Source organism: Gopherus flavomarginatus, chromosome 4, assembly GCF_025201925.1.
Source record: "Gopherus flavomarginatus isolate rGopFla2 chromosome 4, rGopFla2.mat.asm, whole genome shotgun sequence".
Classification (NCBI taxonomy): Eukaryota; Metazoa; Chordata; order Testudines; family Testudinidae; genus Gopherus; species Gopherus flavomarginatus.
In genome coordinates, this window is record NC_066620.1 from 125,523,354 (window position 1) to 125,538,893 (window position 15,540).

Below are 15,540 nucleotides of genomic sequence, written 5' to 3' on the forward strand. Positions count from 1 at the left end.
CGGGCCTATGATTTTTCATCCCCCACATGAATTTGGACTCTGGATGGGTTGCAAAAAAAGACAGAATTTCAGCTGTTGGGTTGCTTAACTAAAAGACCAAAGGTCCATGTCCATGCCACATACCAGATTTCTACTACTTCACATTGAGATGCTAGAGCTGTTCAAAACAAATTGCAAACGTTTTTTATAAATACAAAGGTGTGTTTTTTACTCTCCTCATCGTTGAAAATCACTGAGCTTTTTCTTGAACTGTATTAAAAATAAATAATTCCAAGGCTAAGAACAAATATGCCAAAACTTTAGCCAAAAAAGAGTAAAACTACATATATATTTTTAGAATGAAACAGTTTGTATAACCTTAACTGTAGGTGATTCCTCTCCTGCAGCATGCTGATATATAGAATTCTCTCACAAGTACCCTCACACAATAGAAAACATTATTGATCTCCAGTTTCCTTTATCGGGATTTTGATAAGGACTTTTTAAACTTATACTCTATACTTAAACACTATTAAATGGCAAATAAAAAAATCTAAAACAAAAAGAAAAGTAAGGTATGTGTTAAACTTCCAGAGACAAGTATTTTGCTTCTGAAACGGGAGTATATTAAAGTACTCTTTGTTCCTGATATTTGCTTATCAGGAGAAGGAATTTTTGTGCCGAGTATCAGATCTACAGGAGGAACTCAAACATCGTGACCATCATATATCTGAATTGGACAAGGAGATTCTGACTCTGCATGAGAATATAAGTGCCCTAACCAAGGAACTGGAGTTTAAGGGGAAAGAGGTTCTCAGAATACGCAGTGAATCCAACCAACAGATTAGGTATGAATTTTTCTACTATAAACTACAATATTTTCCCATTTATTGCTCTTAACTGCTAATGTTTGTCAGAGATACTTGACCCTCTGTGGGTTGTTAGTTTAGATATTTAGTCATGTGATACTGTATATCATTTAGCCTCTGCCAGGAGGTAATATAAGTAGATATTATTATACGGTTCAGCTGTAATTTTAATAACATATGTTGGCTAACTTTAATTAAAATCCTCTTAACTGTTTTTTAAAACTCATTGTGTTTATTTTTAAAAAAAAGCATTAAAGGAGATGACTTTTCAGTGAAATAAGCTTGAAGCATGGAGAAAAGTCAGTAGTACAATTTGATGATTCAGTAACTGCTGACAGTGTTGTTTTGGTGTTGAGCAAAAAGCCATTTCAAATCTGGCAGAAAATCTTGATGAATAAAGCAGACTGATGTTAGAATAACTTTTTTTTAACCAAAAATAAATTAAACAGGATACATGAGCAAGATTTAAGCAAGAAACATGAGAAAGAGCTGGATGTCATGACAGCAGACCACATCAGAGAGAAACAAAGCATACTCGCAGATTTTAATAAGACCCAAGAGCTACTCAAGGAAATTAATTCAGCTTTACAAGTTTCGTAAGTTTTATTACATTAAAAAAATCATATGTGGCTGAGTTTTGAGTGAAAAGTGATTCATTAAGATATCCAGTAAGTTATCAAGTAACCTTGGAGATAGAGACATATGCAAAAACCACGCCCAAATATGGGACCTAATCCTGCATGCCTTATACACTCAAAATTCCCATTGACTTCAGTGGGAGTTTTGTGAGTGTAATCAGAGCCAAAGATACCGGGTAGAAAAGACAACATTACATTGGTATACTTCTTAATAAATTGGAGGGAACATGTTATTTAAAAGATTATATTGTTGCTGTACATAACTGTACGTAAGTGAGAAAATAAAATTGTTTAAAGCAAGCTATAAATACCATAGATCATGTTCACTTCCAAAATATTGACTGTTGTAAAAGATGAGTGTAAGATATTGTTCAATAATTATGTTTAGCTTTTATTAAAATCCAATAAAGATTTCCACGTGAACAGGAAGATTTCTGCCTGACCTTTTAAAAATGGGTGAAAACTTTTTTCTTTTTCTTTCACTACAGGAAGCTCATACATTTTTTCTAAAAACTTCAGCCAGGCAGGGAGCCATTTCTCTGAGCAACACAGAATATTTCTCTACAAGAGTTAAAACAGTATATCCATATCTCTCTTAATATATATTCAGGCCATATGACTCGTGTATACAAAGGAAGGAGAAAAAACAGGAGAGCCTGCACTCTCTAATTATGGGTGAGATTTTTGTGTTATGTCTCTAAGAGACAGAGCAGAAAATCTCATCACTAGGGAGCAAGGCTTTAAGGTAGCTTTATGCTGGAGTAATTTAGGGCTTGTCTACATGGGTAAATTTACAGGCCTTACTATACTGGTATAATTATACCACTATACGACCCTGTGTGGTGAGGGTCCCAGATCCCAAACATTTATACAGCAACTAAACAGTCCCTTAGCCTGAGCCAGCTATCAGGCCAGCTGCAGATGTCTAATTGCAGTGAAGACATACCCTAAGGGCTCTTTTACACAGCTACAGAAGCATCATAAAAGGACTGTAGGAATGGAGGCCTCCCTATGTGTACAATAGTGATATAATGCCTATTTACTGAAGGTACATCTCAGCTATAACATACTTTTAAGTATGCAGAGGACTGAGCCTATTAATTAAAGATATTAATTAAAATATATCCTATTATATTTTGCACAGAAGCAGAAATGTATTTGGGAGCAATTTATTTCCAAATGTAATCCTCAGTTTCAACACATACCTCCTCAATGAAGAGAACTCAAACTTCAGAAATATTTTTATTGCACTTGCAAAGAAAGGTTTTTATAATTGTGGATAATTAATTAATAATGAGAAACTGATGTCAGGGCAAAGAACACCCTCTAACTATGTGTAATACATTTAAAAAACTGTTCCTTCATATGTAACAAACTCCAATTAAATTAAGATCAAACTCCCTATTAGCCTTCTAAATTAATAGCAGCAAATAGTATACTCCTTGTTTGTAAGTATTTATAATAGTGACAATTAAGAATCTTAAGCTGTAACCTAAATATTTCAAAATTAAATATATTTTGCTCATATATGTGTTCAGCATCTTTCAGGTTGGTATGGCTCAATTGCATATGTTTTGCTATACTTGAGGTTTATGATCTAAGTCAAACAACAGCAGAGAATCTACTTCAGAAAGAAAAGTATAAAGGTGTGGAGAGGAATTGGGTAGCACTGTGTGTCAGAGATTATGTAATTTTGGTAAGCTCAGGGAGCTGATAGGTAAGGTCCCATGGGAATCAAGACTGAGGGGAAAAACAACTGAGGAGAGTTGGCAGTTTTTCAAAGGGACACTATTAAAGGCCCAAAAGCAAGCTATTCCGATGGTTAGGAAAGATAGAAAATGTGGCAAAAGACCACCATGGCTTAACCACGAGATCTTGCGTGACCTACAAAATAAAAAGGCGTCATATAAAAAATGGAAACTAGGTCAGATTACAAAGGACGAATATAGGCAAATAACACAGGAATGCAGAGGCAAGATTAGAAAGGCAAAGGCACAAAATGAGCTCAAACTAGCTATGGGAATAAAGGGAAACAAAAAGACTTTTTATCAATACATTAGAAGCAAGAGGAAGACCAAGGACAGGATAGGCCCACTGCTCAGTGAGGAGGGGGAAACAGTAAGGGGAGACTTGGAAATGGCAGAGATGCTTAATGACTTCTTTGTTTCGGTCTTCACTGAGAAGCCTGAAGGAATGTCTAATATAGTGAATGCTTATGGGAAGAGGGTAGATTTAGAAGATAAAATAAAAAAAGAGCAAGTAAAAAATCACTTAGAAAAGTTAGATGCCTGCAAGTCACCAGGGCCTGATGAAATGCATCCTAGAATACTCAAGGAGTTAATAGAGGAGGTATCTGAGCCTCTAGCTATTATCTTTGGGAAATCATGGGAGACGGGGGAGATTCCAGAAGACTGGAAAAGGGCAAATACAGTGCCCATCTATAAAAAGGGAAATAAAAACAACCCAGGAAACTACAGACCAGTTAGTTTAACTTCTGTGCCAGGGAAGATAATGGAGCAAGTCATTAAAGAAATCATCTGCAAACACTTGGAAGGTGGTAAGGTGATAGGGAATAGCCAGCATGGATTTGTAAAGAACAAATCGTGTCAAACTAATCTGATAGCGTTCTTTGATAGGATAACGAGCCTTGTGGATAAGGGAGAAGCGGTGGATGTGATATACCTAGACTTTAGTAAGGCATTTAATACGGTCTCGCATGATATTCTTATAGATAAACTAGGAAAGTACAATTTAGATGGGGCTACTATAAGGTGGGTGCATAACCGGCTGGATAACCGTACTCAGAGAGTAGTTATTAATGGCTCCCAATCCTGCTGGAAAGGTATAACAAGTGGGGTTCCGCAGGGGTCTGTTTTGGGACCGGCTCTGTTCAATATCTTCATCAACGATTTAGACGTTGGCATAGAAAGTACGCTTGTTAAGTTTGCGGATGATACCAAACTGGGAGGGATTGCAACTGCTTTGGAGGACAGGGTCAAAATTCAAAATGATCTGGACAAATTGGAGAAATGGTCTGAGGTAAACAGGATGAAGTTCAATAAAGTTAAATGCAAAGTGCTCCACTTAGGAAGGAACAATCAGTTTCAAACATACAGAATGGGAAGAGACTGTCTAGGAAGGAGTATGGCAGAAAGAGATCTAGGGGTCATAGTGGACCACAAGCTTAATATGAGTCAACAGTGTGATACTGTTGCAAAAAAAGCAAACGTGATTCTGGGATGCATTAACAGGTGTGTTGTAAACAAGACACGAGAAGTAATTCTTCCGCTTTACTCTGCACTGGTTAGGCCTCAGCTGGAGTATTGTGTCCAGTTCTGGGCACCGCATTTCAAGAAAGATGTGGAGAAATTGGAGAAGGTCCAGAGAAGAGTAACAAGAATGATTAAAGGTCTTGAGAACATGACCTATGAAGGAAGGCTGAAGGAATTGGGTTTGTTTAGTTTGGAAAAGAGAAGACTGAGAGGGGACATGATAGCAGTTTTCAGGTATCTAAAAGGGTGTCATCAGGAGGAGGGAGAAAACTTGTTCACCTTAGCCTCTAATGATAGAACAAGAAGCAATGGGCTTAAACTGCAGCAAGGGAGATTTAGGTTGGACATTAGGAAAAAGTTCCTAACTGTCAGGGTAGTTAAACACTGGAATAGATTGCCTAGGGAAGCTGTGGAATCTCCATCTCTGGAGATATTTAAGAGTAGGTTAGATAAATGTCTATTAGGGATGGTCTAGACAGTATTTGGTCCTGCCATGAGGGCAGGGGACTGGACTCGATGACCTCTCGAGGTCCCTTCCAGTCCTGGAGTCTATGAGTCTGAGTCTATGTTCTGGCAACATTAAAGAAGATAGAGAGTAAGTTCAGCTAGAAAAGACTGAGAAAGTTGATAGTCTTTAAAATATTAATAATACTTGGCTCTTTTATAACACCTTTCGTCCATCGATTTCAAAGTGTTGTACAAAAGGGGTAAGCATCATTTATGTCCACGTTACAGAGCAAGAGACTGAGGCATGGGTCACAAGTCACTGGGCATAGAACTGAGGTGGGTATATCTAAATGGACGAATCCTGCAGAAAGGCAAAGGCATTGCTGGCATATGATGGCGTATATTACATTGGTGGATGTGCAGGTGATATACGCCATCATATGCCAGCAATGCCCCTCTGCTATGTACATTGGCCAAACTGGACAGTCTCTACGGAAAAGGATAAATGCACACAAATCAGACATTAGGAATGGCAATATACAGAAACCTGTAGGAGAGCACTTCAACCTCCCTGGCCACACTATTGCAGACCTTAAGGTGGCCACCCTGCAGCAAAAAAAACTTCAGGAGCAGACTTCAAAGAGAAACTGCTGAGCTTCAGTTCATCTGCAAATTTGACACCATCAGCTCAGGATTGAACAAAGACTGTGAATGGCTTGCCAACTGCTACAGAACCAGTTTCTCCTCTCTTGGTTTTCACAACTCAACTGCTAGAACAGGGCCTCATCCTCCCTGATTGAACTGACCTCGTTATCTCTAGCTTGCTTGCTAGCATATATATACTGCCCCTGGAAATTTCCACTACATGCATCTGAAGAAGTGGGTATTCACCCACGAAAGCTCATGCTCCAAAACGTCTGTTAGTCTATAAGGTGCCACAGGATTCTTTGCTGCTTTTACAGATCCAGACTAACACGGCTACCCCTCTGATACAGGAATAAACAGGATTTATTATAGCATACTAAGGGAATTAAGTAAGAAACTGACATAGCTCTTATCAAGTCACTTTGAAATGTAGATTATCATTAGGAGGGTACTTGAAGATCGACGTTATGCTTGTTCTTGAATAAGTTAATAGACAGGAAACAGAAAAAACTAGACTAAAAATAAGACTGAATTCTATTTTAGAAAATATTTTAGAGTCATTAATAAGGGATGAGCTGGTGAGTTTCTTACCAGAGAGCAGTCAGCACATGGATTTACAGGTTGAAATTAAAACCTGTTTCAGACTAATCTGATAAACGTTTTTCAAAGGGAGAGACAGGAAAAAAATCAGATTTGTGTTGCAGCAAGACATTTGCAAAAGGATATTTGAACAAAAAAAATCAAGCACAATATGCTAAGTACAAGCTGGATAGGAAACATGCTCATGAAAATTAAACATTGAATATTCAGTCAATGTATTCATAAATTATCCGGAAAAGGGGGTAAACAGTATAGTGACAAATTTGCAGATGATACAAAACTACGCAAGACAGTTAAGTGCAAAGCAGACTCTGAAGAGTTACAAAGGGATCTCATCAACTGGGTGACTGGGCAACGAAATGGTAGATGAAAGTAATGTACACTGGAAAAAATAATCCCAATTTATTTATACCGAATGATGGGGTCTAAATTAGTTGTTGCTACTCAGGAAAGAGATCTTGACGTTATTGTGGATAGTTCTCTGATCTGCTCAATGTGCAGCGGCAGTCAAACAAACTAACAATGTTAGAAACAATTAGGAAAGGGATAGATAACAAAGCAGAAAATATCATAATGCCAATATATAAATCCATTATATGTCCCCACCTTGAATAGTACGTGCAGTTCTGGTTGAACCATCTGAAAAAAGTTACAGTAGAATCAGAAAAGGTACAGAGAAGTCAATAAAAATGATCAGGGGTATGGAACAGCTTCCATACAATGAGAGATTAAGAAGAGTGGGTTTGTTCATCTTAGAAAAAAAGACTACTAGGGAGGAATATGATAGAGGTCTATAAAATCATGGTTTGTAGAAAGTGAATAGGGAAGTGTTATTTATCATAACACAAGAACTAGAGGTCACCAGATGAAATTAATAGGCAGCAGATTTAAAAGGAAGTGCTTCTTCACACAACACACAGTCTGCCCATGAAACTCAGTGCCAGGGGATGTTGTGAAGGTGAAAAGTATAATTGGGTTCAAGAAAAAATTAGATAAGTTCATAGAGGATTAGTCCATCAAAGGCTAATAGCCAAGATAATCAGGGATGCAACTCTATTGCTCAAGGTGTTCCTAAATTTCTAACTGCTAGAAACTGGGACTGGACAATGGGATGGATCACTTGAGATTGCCCTGTTCTCGTCATTCCCTCTGAAGCATCCGGCAGTGGCTACTGTCAGGAGACAGGATACTGAGCTAGATGGACCCGCTGGTCTGACCCAGTATGGCCACTCTTCCATTCAGGGAAGGTTTGTGAACTGAACAAATTGCCTCAGCCCACATTCACCCAATTTCCATAAGTATGAGCTGAAGTTCCAAGGATCTACACAGACCTTTGTGGAAGATCAGTATCTGGGGACTGGACTGTGAGGGAATCGCTGTGGATGGCACCCAAATAAAGGTTTGAGTAAAAGCTCAAGGGCTCCTGTAAATCCAGATGCGTGGGTTCTATTTACAAACTGAATCCTGCAGGTTTAGCACAGCAGTAATAATGCAGAGCTATAGTGAACAGAAACAAGTGAGGTATCCCCAAGACTATTTCTGCTCAATATCTTTAGAAATTACTTACTGCTGTAAGGCAGCAGAAAAAGCATGATCTCTAGAGATGACCATAGGTGCAGAATTCTGGTCAAGATTACAAATCATCCTCCCTCAAAGTTAGAGGATGTTTGGATCCAGATTTTGTTTCAGGCTGCTCTCCACTGATAACTCAATTCCTGTTGGTACCGAAACATGAAGAATTGGAGATATATTTGAGAACACAGAATGGAAAGAAGATTTATACGTATTTAAGAAATGGATTAATATGCAGGCCGTTTTTAAGCTCATGCATTGTGTACTTCAGAAGAAAATATAGGAGAATAAGTTACATTGAATGGTCCAGAGCTAGAGTGATCTAGTGAGGAGAAGGATTTAGGAACTGTAATAATTTGAAAGTTGGGGCACCATTTCTGGTAGCCACAACGAGAGGAAAAAGATTATTAGATTATATAAATGGGAATAAATTGTAAAGCAAAGGATGTGATTCAACTATATACAACTATAACGAGGATATATTATGAATGGTATGCACAGTTTTGGTCACCACTGGATATCCATATTTTAGAAGATGTATGAAGGAAGACAACATGACTAATTTAGGAAAAAGACAGAAAGTCCTATAAGGAACCAACTAGGGGCAGAGCTCTTCTTGACCTGCTGCTCACAAACAGAGAAGAGTTAGTAGGGGAAGCAAAAGTGGATGGGAAGCTGGGAGGCAGTGACCATGAGATGGTCGAGTTCAGGATCCCAACACAAGGAAGAAAGGAGAGCAGCAGAATACAGACTCTGGACTTCAGAAAAACAGACTTTGACTCGCTCAGGGAGCTGATGGGCAGGATCCCCTGGGAAAATAACATGAGGGGGAAAGGAGTCCAGGAGAGCTGGCTGTATTTTAAAGAATCCTTATTGAGGTTGCAGGAAAAAAACATCCCGATGTGTAGGAAGAATAGTAAATATGGCAGGCAACCAGCTTGGCTTAACAGTGAAATCCTTGCTGATCTTAAACGCAAAAAAGAAGCTTACAAGAAATGGAAGATTGGACAAAAGACCAGGGAGGAGCATACAAATATTGCTCAGGCATGCAGGACTGAAATCAGGAAGGCCAAATCACACTTGGAGTTGTAGCTAGCAAGAGATGGTAAGAGTAACAAGAAAGGTTTCTTCAGATACGTTCTCAACAAGAAGAAAGTCAAGGAAAGTGTGGGCCCCTTACTGAATGAGGGAGGCAACCTAGTGACAGAGGATGTGGAAAGAGCTAATGTACTCAATGATTTTTTTGCCTCTGTATTCACAAACAAGGTCAGTTCCCAGACTGCTGCACTGGGCAGCACAGTATAGGGAGAAGGTGACCAGCCCTCTGTGAAGAAAGAAGTGGTTCGGGACTATTTAGAAAAACTGGACAAGCACAAGTCCATGGGGCCAGATGCGCTGCATCCAAGGGTGCTAAAGGAGTTGGCGGATGTGATTGCAGAGCCATTGGCCATTATCTTTGACAACTCATGGCGAACGGGGGAGGTCCCGGATGACTGGAAAAAGGCTAATGTAGTGCCCATCTTTAAAAAAGGGAAGGAGGATGATCCAGGGAACTACAGACCAGTCAGCCTCACCTCAGTCCCTGGAAAAATCATGGAGCAAGTCCTCAAGGAATCAATTCTGAAGCACTTAGAGGAGAGTAAAGTGATCAGGAACAGTCAGCATGGATTCACCAAGGGCAAGTCATGCCTGACTAACCTAATTGCCTTCTATGAGGAGATAACTGGGTCTGTGGATGAGGGGAAAGCTGTGGATGTGTTATTTCTTGACTTTAGTAAAGCTTTTGATACGGTCTCCCACAGTATTCTTGCCAGCAAGTTAAAGAAGTATGGGCTGAATGATTGGACTATAAGGTGGATAGAAAGCTGGCTAGATCGTTGGGCTCAACGGGTAGTAATCAACGGCTCCATGTCTAGTTGGCAGCCGGTTTCAAGTGGAGTGCCCGAAGGATCGGTCCTGGCGCCGGTTTTGTTCAATATCTTCATTAATGATCTGGAGGATGGCGTGGACTGCACTCTTAGCAAGTTTGCAGATGACACTAAACTGGGGGGAGTGGTAGATACGCTGGAGGGTAGGGATAGGATACAGAGGGACCTAGACAAATTAGAGGACTGGGCCAAAAGAAACCTGATGAGGTTCAACAAGGACAAGTGCAGAGTCCTGCACTTAGGACAGAAGAATCCCATTCACTGTTACAGACTAGGAACCGAATGGCTAGGAAGCAGTTCTGCAGAAAAAGACCTAGGGGTTACAGTGGACGAGAAGCTGGATATGAGTCAACAGTGTGCCCTTGTTGCCAAGACGGCTGTATAAGTAGGGGCATTGCCAACAGATCGAGGTACATTCCCTTCTTTTGGACATTGGTTAAGCCTCATCTTGGAGTACTGTGTCCAGTTTTGGGCCCTACACTACAAAAAGGATGTGGAAAAATTGGAAAGAGTCCAGCAGAGGGCAACAAAAATGATTAGAGGGCTGGAGCACATGACTTATGAGGAGAGGCTGTGGGAACTGGGATTGTTTAATCTGCAGAAGAGAAGAATGAGGGGGGATTTGATAGCTGCTTTCAACTACCTGAAGGGGAGTTCCAAAGAGGATGGATCTAGACTGTTCTCAGTGGTGGCAGATGACAGAACAAGGAGTAATGGTCTCAAGTTGCAATGGGGAAGGTTTAGGTTGGACATTAGGAAAAACTTTTTCACTCAGAGAGTGGTGAAGCACTGGAATGGGTTACCTAGGGAGGTGGTGGAATCTCCTTCGTTATAGGTTTTTAAGGTCAGGCTTGCCAAAGCCCTGACTGGGATGATTTAGTTGGGAATTGGTCCTGCTTTGAGCGGGGGGTTGGACTAGATGACCTCCTGAGGTCCCTTCCAACCCTGATATTCTCTGATTCTATGAATTAAGCCTATGCAGTCTGAAAAAACTGAAATTGTATTGTGGTTTGGGAATGGGCAGGGACCAGGGATAGTGCCTCTATCCCTGCTGTTACTCCCACCCCTTCTCTGCATCTTCCCCCACCCATGTGAGTGCTGTTCTCCCCCTATCTGAGCACCAAATGCCCTCCATCTCTCCACCATGTCTGAATACTGGACACCCCCATGTCCCTGATGAACAGCAAATAACAGCAAATAGCCCCTGAAACTGGGATCAGAGCCCCCTTCGACTGTCAGTACCCCCATCCCTGCCCTCCTATCAGAGCCAGGCATGGGGCTGTGGAGGCAAATCACAACTTCAAGGGATCCATGACACAAGCCATTGGGGTTGGTGCCAAATCATGGTGTACCTAAAGAGGGCAGGAAGATCTGTAGGAAAACAACCATTAATAATGCACAATAAGCACCAAGTCACCATTCAGCTGGGCTCTTCACAACTTATCTTATTCTGGGAGCACTGGAGTGAGCTAGCATGGTCCCAAAAGTGGGCAACACTAGCCAGTAATAAGTTGTGGTGAGAGTAACCAGGGAACTTGCCAATTCATGCCTTTATTCTCAACAGCTTCCTCCAGCAAGACTTATGTGGAGGTCTTGGTGAGATTTTAAAATTGGTCCCATATAACAGGTTTCTCCCTGAGAGGGCAGCAGTAAAAAAAGCCACCTCACTTCTCTGAGGTGCAGTCTCCTGTGAACCACAGAGGTCCATGCTGGCAAATAAACATGTAATTTTCGCCTCCCTGCACCAGCTTTGATTAACCTGGCCTTGTATGTTTGAGATGCTGAAAATTCAGTAATAATTATATACAAAAAGAATGTATATCTATTTCATATTTGCCATTAAAATAGAAATATCAGGCAAGTTTTTTTGCTACAGCTGAGCTCTTCTTAGATGCACTGAGGTGTGGGAACCATTGGAGAGCCAGTTATGTTTCCCTAATCCTGAGCTGTTTGGCCCATGCTCAAATTAAAGACCTGTGAGGGAGCTGTTCTGATTTACACCACTGGTATAAGGCCCCTAAGCCAGTGGAGCATCAGGTGGAGTGCTCTGTGCCAGAGCCTCACTCCCAGGATGTCACTTCTCTCCCCTGACATTGTGGGGGCAGCTGGCAAAGGAGATATCTATGCCTCCTACACAAGGATTTCTCTACTAGCTATCTCCAGCTGCTTTAAGTCCACTTTGCACCACTTAGTGGGTAGTATTAATTAGCTTATCTGATTGGATTGTTTGAATTACATGTACTTCTTTGATATACATAGAAAATGGCTCCCTGAGATGTCTGAAAATAGGGTGGCAGCTGTGCATAATGTGTATTATACTTTGGGGATTTGTCTACAATAGCTTATCCTAGCAGAAAATGTATACACAGAATTAAACCCACTGAGTGTATTTCCATTCTGCTGAATCAAAAGCTTTTTCTGCATCAGAAGATGCAATTGCGTTGTCCAAATTTTCAGTATTTTGTTAAAATGTTTTATAAGATCACTAAACTACATGAGGATTATTGGGGGGCATAAATAAAGCTTGGTTTGCAGGCACTGGTTTTTCAAATGCTCACTGTAGTCTTGGCTGTCTCATCTTGTGATAATTTTATTATCTGAATTTGAAGGCTATGGATTTCTGATTTACGTGTCTCAGAAATAAGTGTTTCAGAAAGTACAGTCGAACCTTGCAATAAAGCGCCCCGCCATAACGCGAAATCACATATAACGCGATCATAAGTTGGCTCCCCTTTAAGGCCTAATACCAGTGATCTCCAACGCCATGGCACCTGCCAGGACATTGATGTGCCCTCGCCTAGTGCCCAGCAGGGGAGAGAAGCCATGGCCCAGCGCCTGCTGGGGACAGAGAACTCCAGGACTGCGGGCGCCGGTGCTCTCTGTCCCCAGCAGGCGCAGGGCTGCGGCTTCTCTCTGGCTTCTCTGGAGCTGCAGGCACCGGTGCTCTCTGTCCCTGGCAGGCCGAAGAGAAGCCGCGGCCCCACGCTTGCCGGGGACAGAGAGCACTGGCACACGCAGCCTCAGAGTTCTCTGTTCCCAGCAGGCAAAGGGCCATGGCTTCTTTCCCCTGCTGGGCACTAGGCGGCACACATCAATGCACCACGTTGGGGACCACTGACTTAAACTGACCGACTTGAAACCCCGCTATACCGTGACCCCGCATTTATCACGATGGAATATTTTGGATCCCAAACATCGTGTTATAGCGGGGTTTCACTGTACTAGCTTTCTGCAGACCAAAATATGCTTGGCCTTTTGCACTACGCAGCTCCCACATAGCTATGCGTGGTGGCAGACCAAAGGCCAATAAACTGCTTGGTGGGGTGAGAGAACCCCACTGTATTATGGAGAGTTGTAAATAAAGTTTCTTCCTTCCATGTACTGCTACTTTCTGTTCTGGTGTCCTCAATCCCATTTCCTCACCCCAAGGTCATGCATTCATTCTATGTTAGTTGCTATATCTCCAGTCATCTGCTTGATTTAGTCATAAGGCTTTCACTTCCTTCATTGTTGGAGAAGCTTCACCAATTGGAAGAGATCTCTATGCCCACATCATCGCCAAAGGGTAAACCATAAGGAACCTATCACCTGTGGAGGTTACTTGTTTGAACAAGGTGACCCATTTAAACTTTTTCCTCAATCATTTAGTGAGGGATAAACAGTCTCATGCTAAGACATAGAAAGAGGCATAGAATATGCTCAGTTCATCAACTGACATCATTCTCATGAAACGTAGGCAGTCATGTAAGACCAAAGTCAAAATTACATAGCTTCTTCTGAAGGGAAAATACTGTTAAAATGAGAAGGGATCTGTAGTTTAGGAAGCCATGTGGAATTAAATTTGGACTGACTAAATACCTTAAATTGTAATTTTTCACCTTTGTGGGGGAGGGCAGCGCTAAACTTGTTAAATTCTCTGTATTTGTGCTGAAATTCAAGGTGGTAACCTACATGAAAGCTGGATTTGGCAGATACATGTTGCAATTAACTTTCTAGTGGGCAATATTTAGCATCATGAACTTGATGTCAGGAATTTCAGAATGTCGTAGTGACAAATAGTATTTTGAGGCTATCTTCTGAAAACTCTTTCAAAAGATTTTTCTTCATATCTTCCTAAAAATTCAAGAATTCTTGTGCTCATTCTCCTACAACTGTTCTCTAAATTGGCGTGCTTATTTCAGTTCTCTCCTTTAATGCTTTCCCACTATGTGATTCAGGTTTCCTCATATTTTTCTCAACTTAATCAACTGTTACTTTCCTCTTTAAATGCTAATATCCAGATGTTTATTGTTTGTCTCTTACAGCTAGTTCCTTTATTTCCATCTCTCATGGTGCTAAATTGGTTTTGCAGCGAGGAATTAGTTACAGATTAGTCTTCACCGTACTTGGATATCTTTGCCCCACTGTCCTCCACATGAGCTGAGGAAGATGGTGCCAGCCTTGTCTCCTTCTTTTCTCTCTTTCTTCAGTACCACTTCCATACACCTCTGTGCAGTCTAGTGATCAATTAAATGAAACATATTTTTATTATTTTTTTCTCATTCCTCAGAATAAATCTAGCTGAGCTGCATATTGTCAGCTTCACAAAATTCAAGTTAAGATAATATTAGATACTAAAGTTTAGTCTCTTACAGCACAAAAGAACCACTCTTCTCTACAACATCCTGTGATTCCACCGCATATATTTTTTGTTTGCTCATAGGACCTGATTTTCAGTCTAGCTCATGCCAGGCCTCTTATTTAGTGCCCAATGTTTGCATACACAAAAAGGATGATGAGTTTTCAAAATCTTGCCCAAAATGTTGTTTGTTATAGCAAAGATGGTAGTTCACGTTGAAGTTCAGATTAACTAAAACCTCTTTAACCATTAATTTTGGTTGATGTTAAAATTAAAATGTTAATGTATAAGGGGTAAAGCAAATTATTGTCTTACTGGGTTTTTTTTTGTTTTGTTTTTTACCCATTAAATTACTTATTGTACTTATCCAAAGTATGATTATATTCATTTGGAATTTAATTCTGGACTACATTAAGTTAAAATTGGTGTCTTTCTCTTCCATGAAGTTTAGAAGAAATGGAAGAGAAATACCAAAACAGAGAATCAAGACCAGAAGATTTACAGCTTATTGCAGAGTTGAAAGACCTGATTGCAGAGAGGGACCAACTCATAAAGAAACTGATCGTAAGACTTTTTGTGCTCTTTCTGGTATTAATATATTAACAGATACAAATATTAGTCTAATTTCTTGAAAAAAAAACTTGATTAAAATGGATTTAAGGCCTCAGTTCTGCTAACACTTATGCATATACTTAACTTTATTGCAGTAGTCCCATTGACTTAACTGGAAATACTATAGTAAAGTTAAGCACATGCCTAAATGTTTGTAGGACCAAGCTTAATATTGTAAATATATATAAAAATGTAAGTTGCAAAAAAAAATCAGAATTACAATATTCTATTAAATTACAATATTGTCTTAAAGCGTAAGTGCCTGAAAGCCAGAAAATTCAAAGTTAAAGTTACTTAAGTAGTCTAAAACATATATGCATTGGAAAATATGGGAATACAGAATTAAGGAATCCCAAATAA

General features: G+C 40.2%; 1 protein-coding gene across 6 annotated transcripts in view; it reads left to right on the forward strand.

Annotated features, from left to right (window-relative positions):
- Window positions 1-15,540, forward strand: part of FAM184A (family with sequence similarity 184 member A) — a 211,234-nt gene that overhangs the window by 176,378 nt on the left and 19,316 nt on the right. For 4 of the 6 annotated variants that reach the window (XR_007773883.1, XR_007773884.1, XM_050949489.1 and 1 more), the window contains exons 13-15: window positions 643-827; window positions 1,298-1,444; window positions 15,015-15,132. Coding sequence is in view for 4 of the 6 variants with exons in the window: in XM_050949489.1 (XP_050805446.1) it covers window positions 643-827; window positions 1,298-1,444; window positions 15,015-15,132 (450 nt within the window). In the remaining 2 variants the exon portion in view is untranslated. The remainder of the gene's footprint in view (window positions 1-642; window positions 828-1,297; window positions 1,445-15,014; window positions 15,133-15,540) is intronic. The other 2 variants (XM_050949493.1, XM_050949491.1) reach the window with 2 other exon arrangements.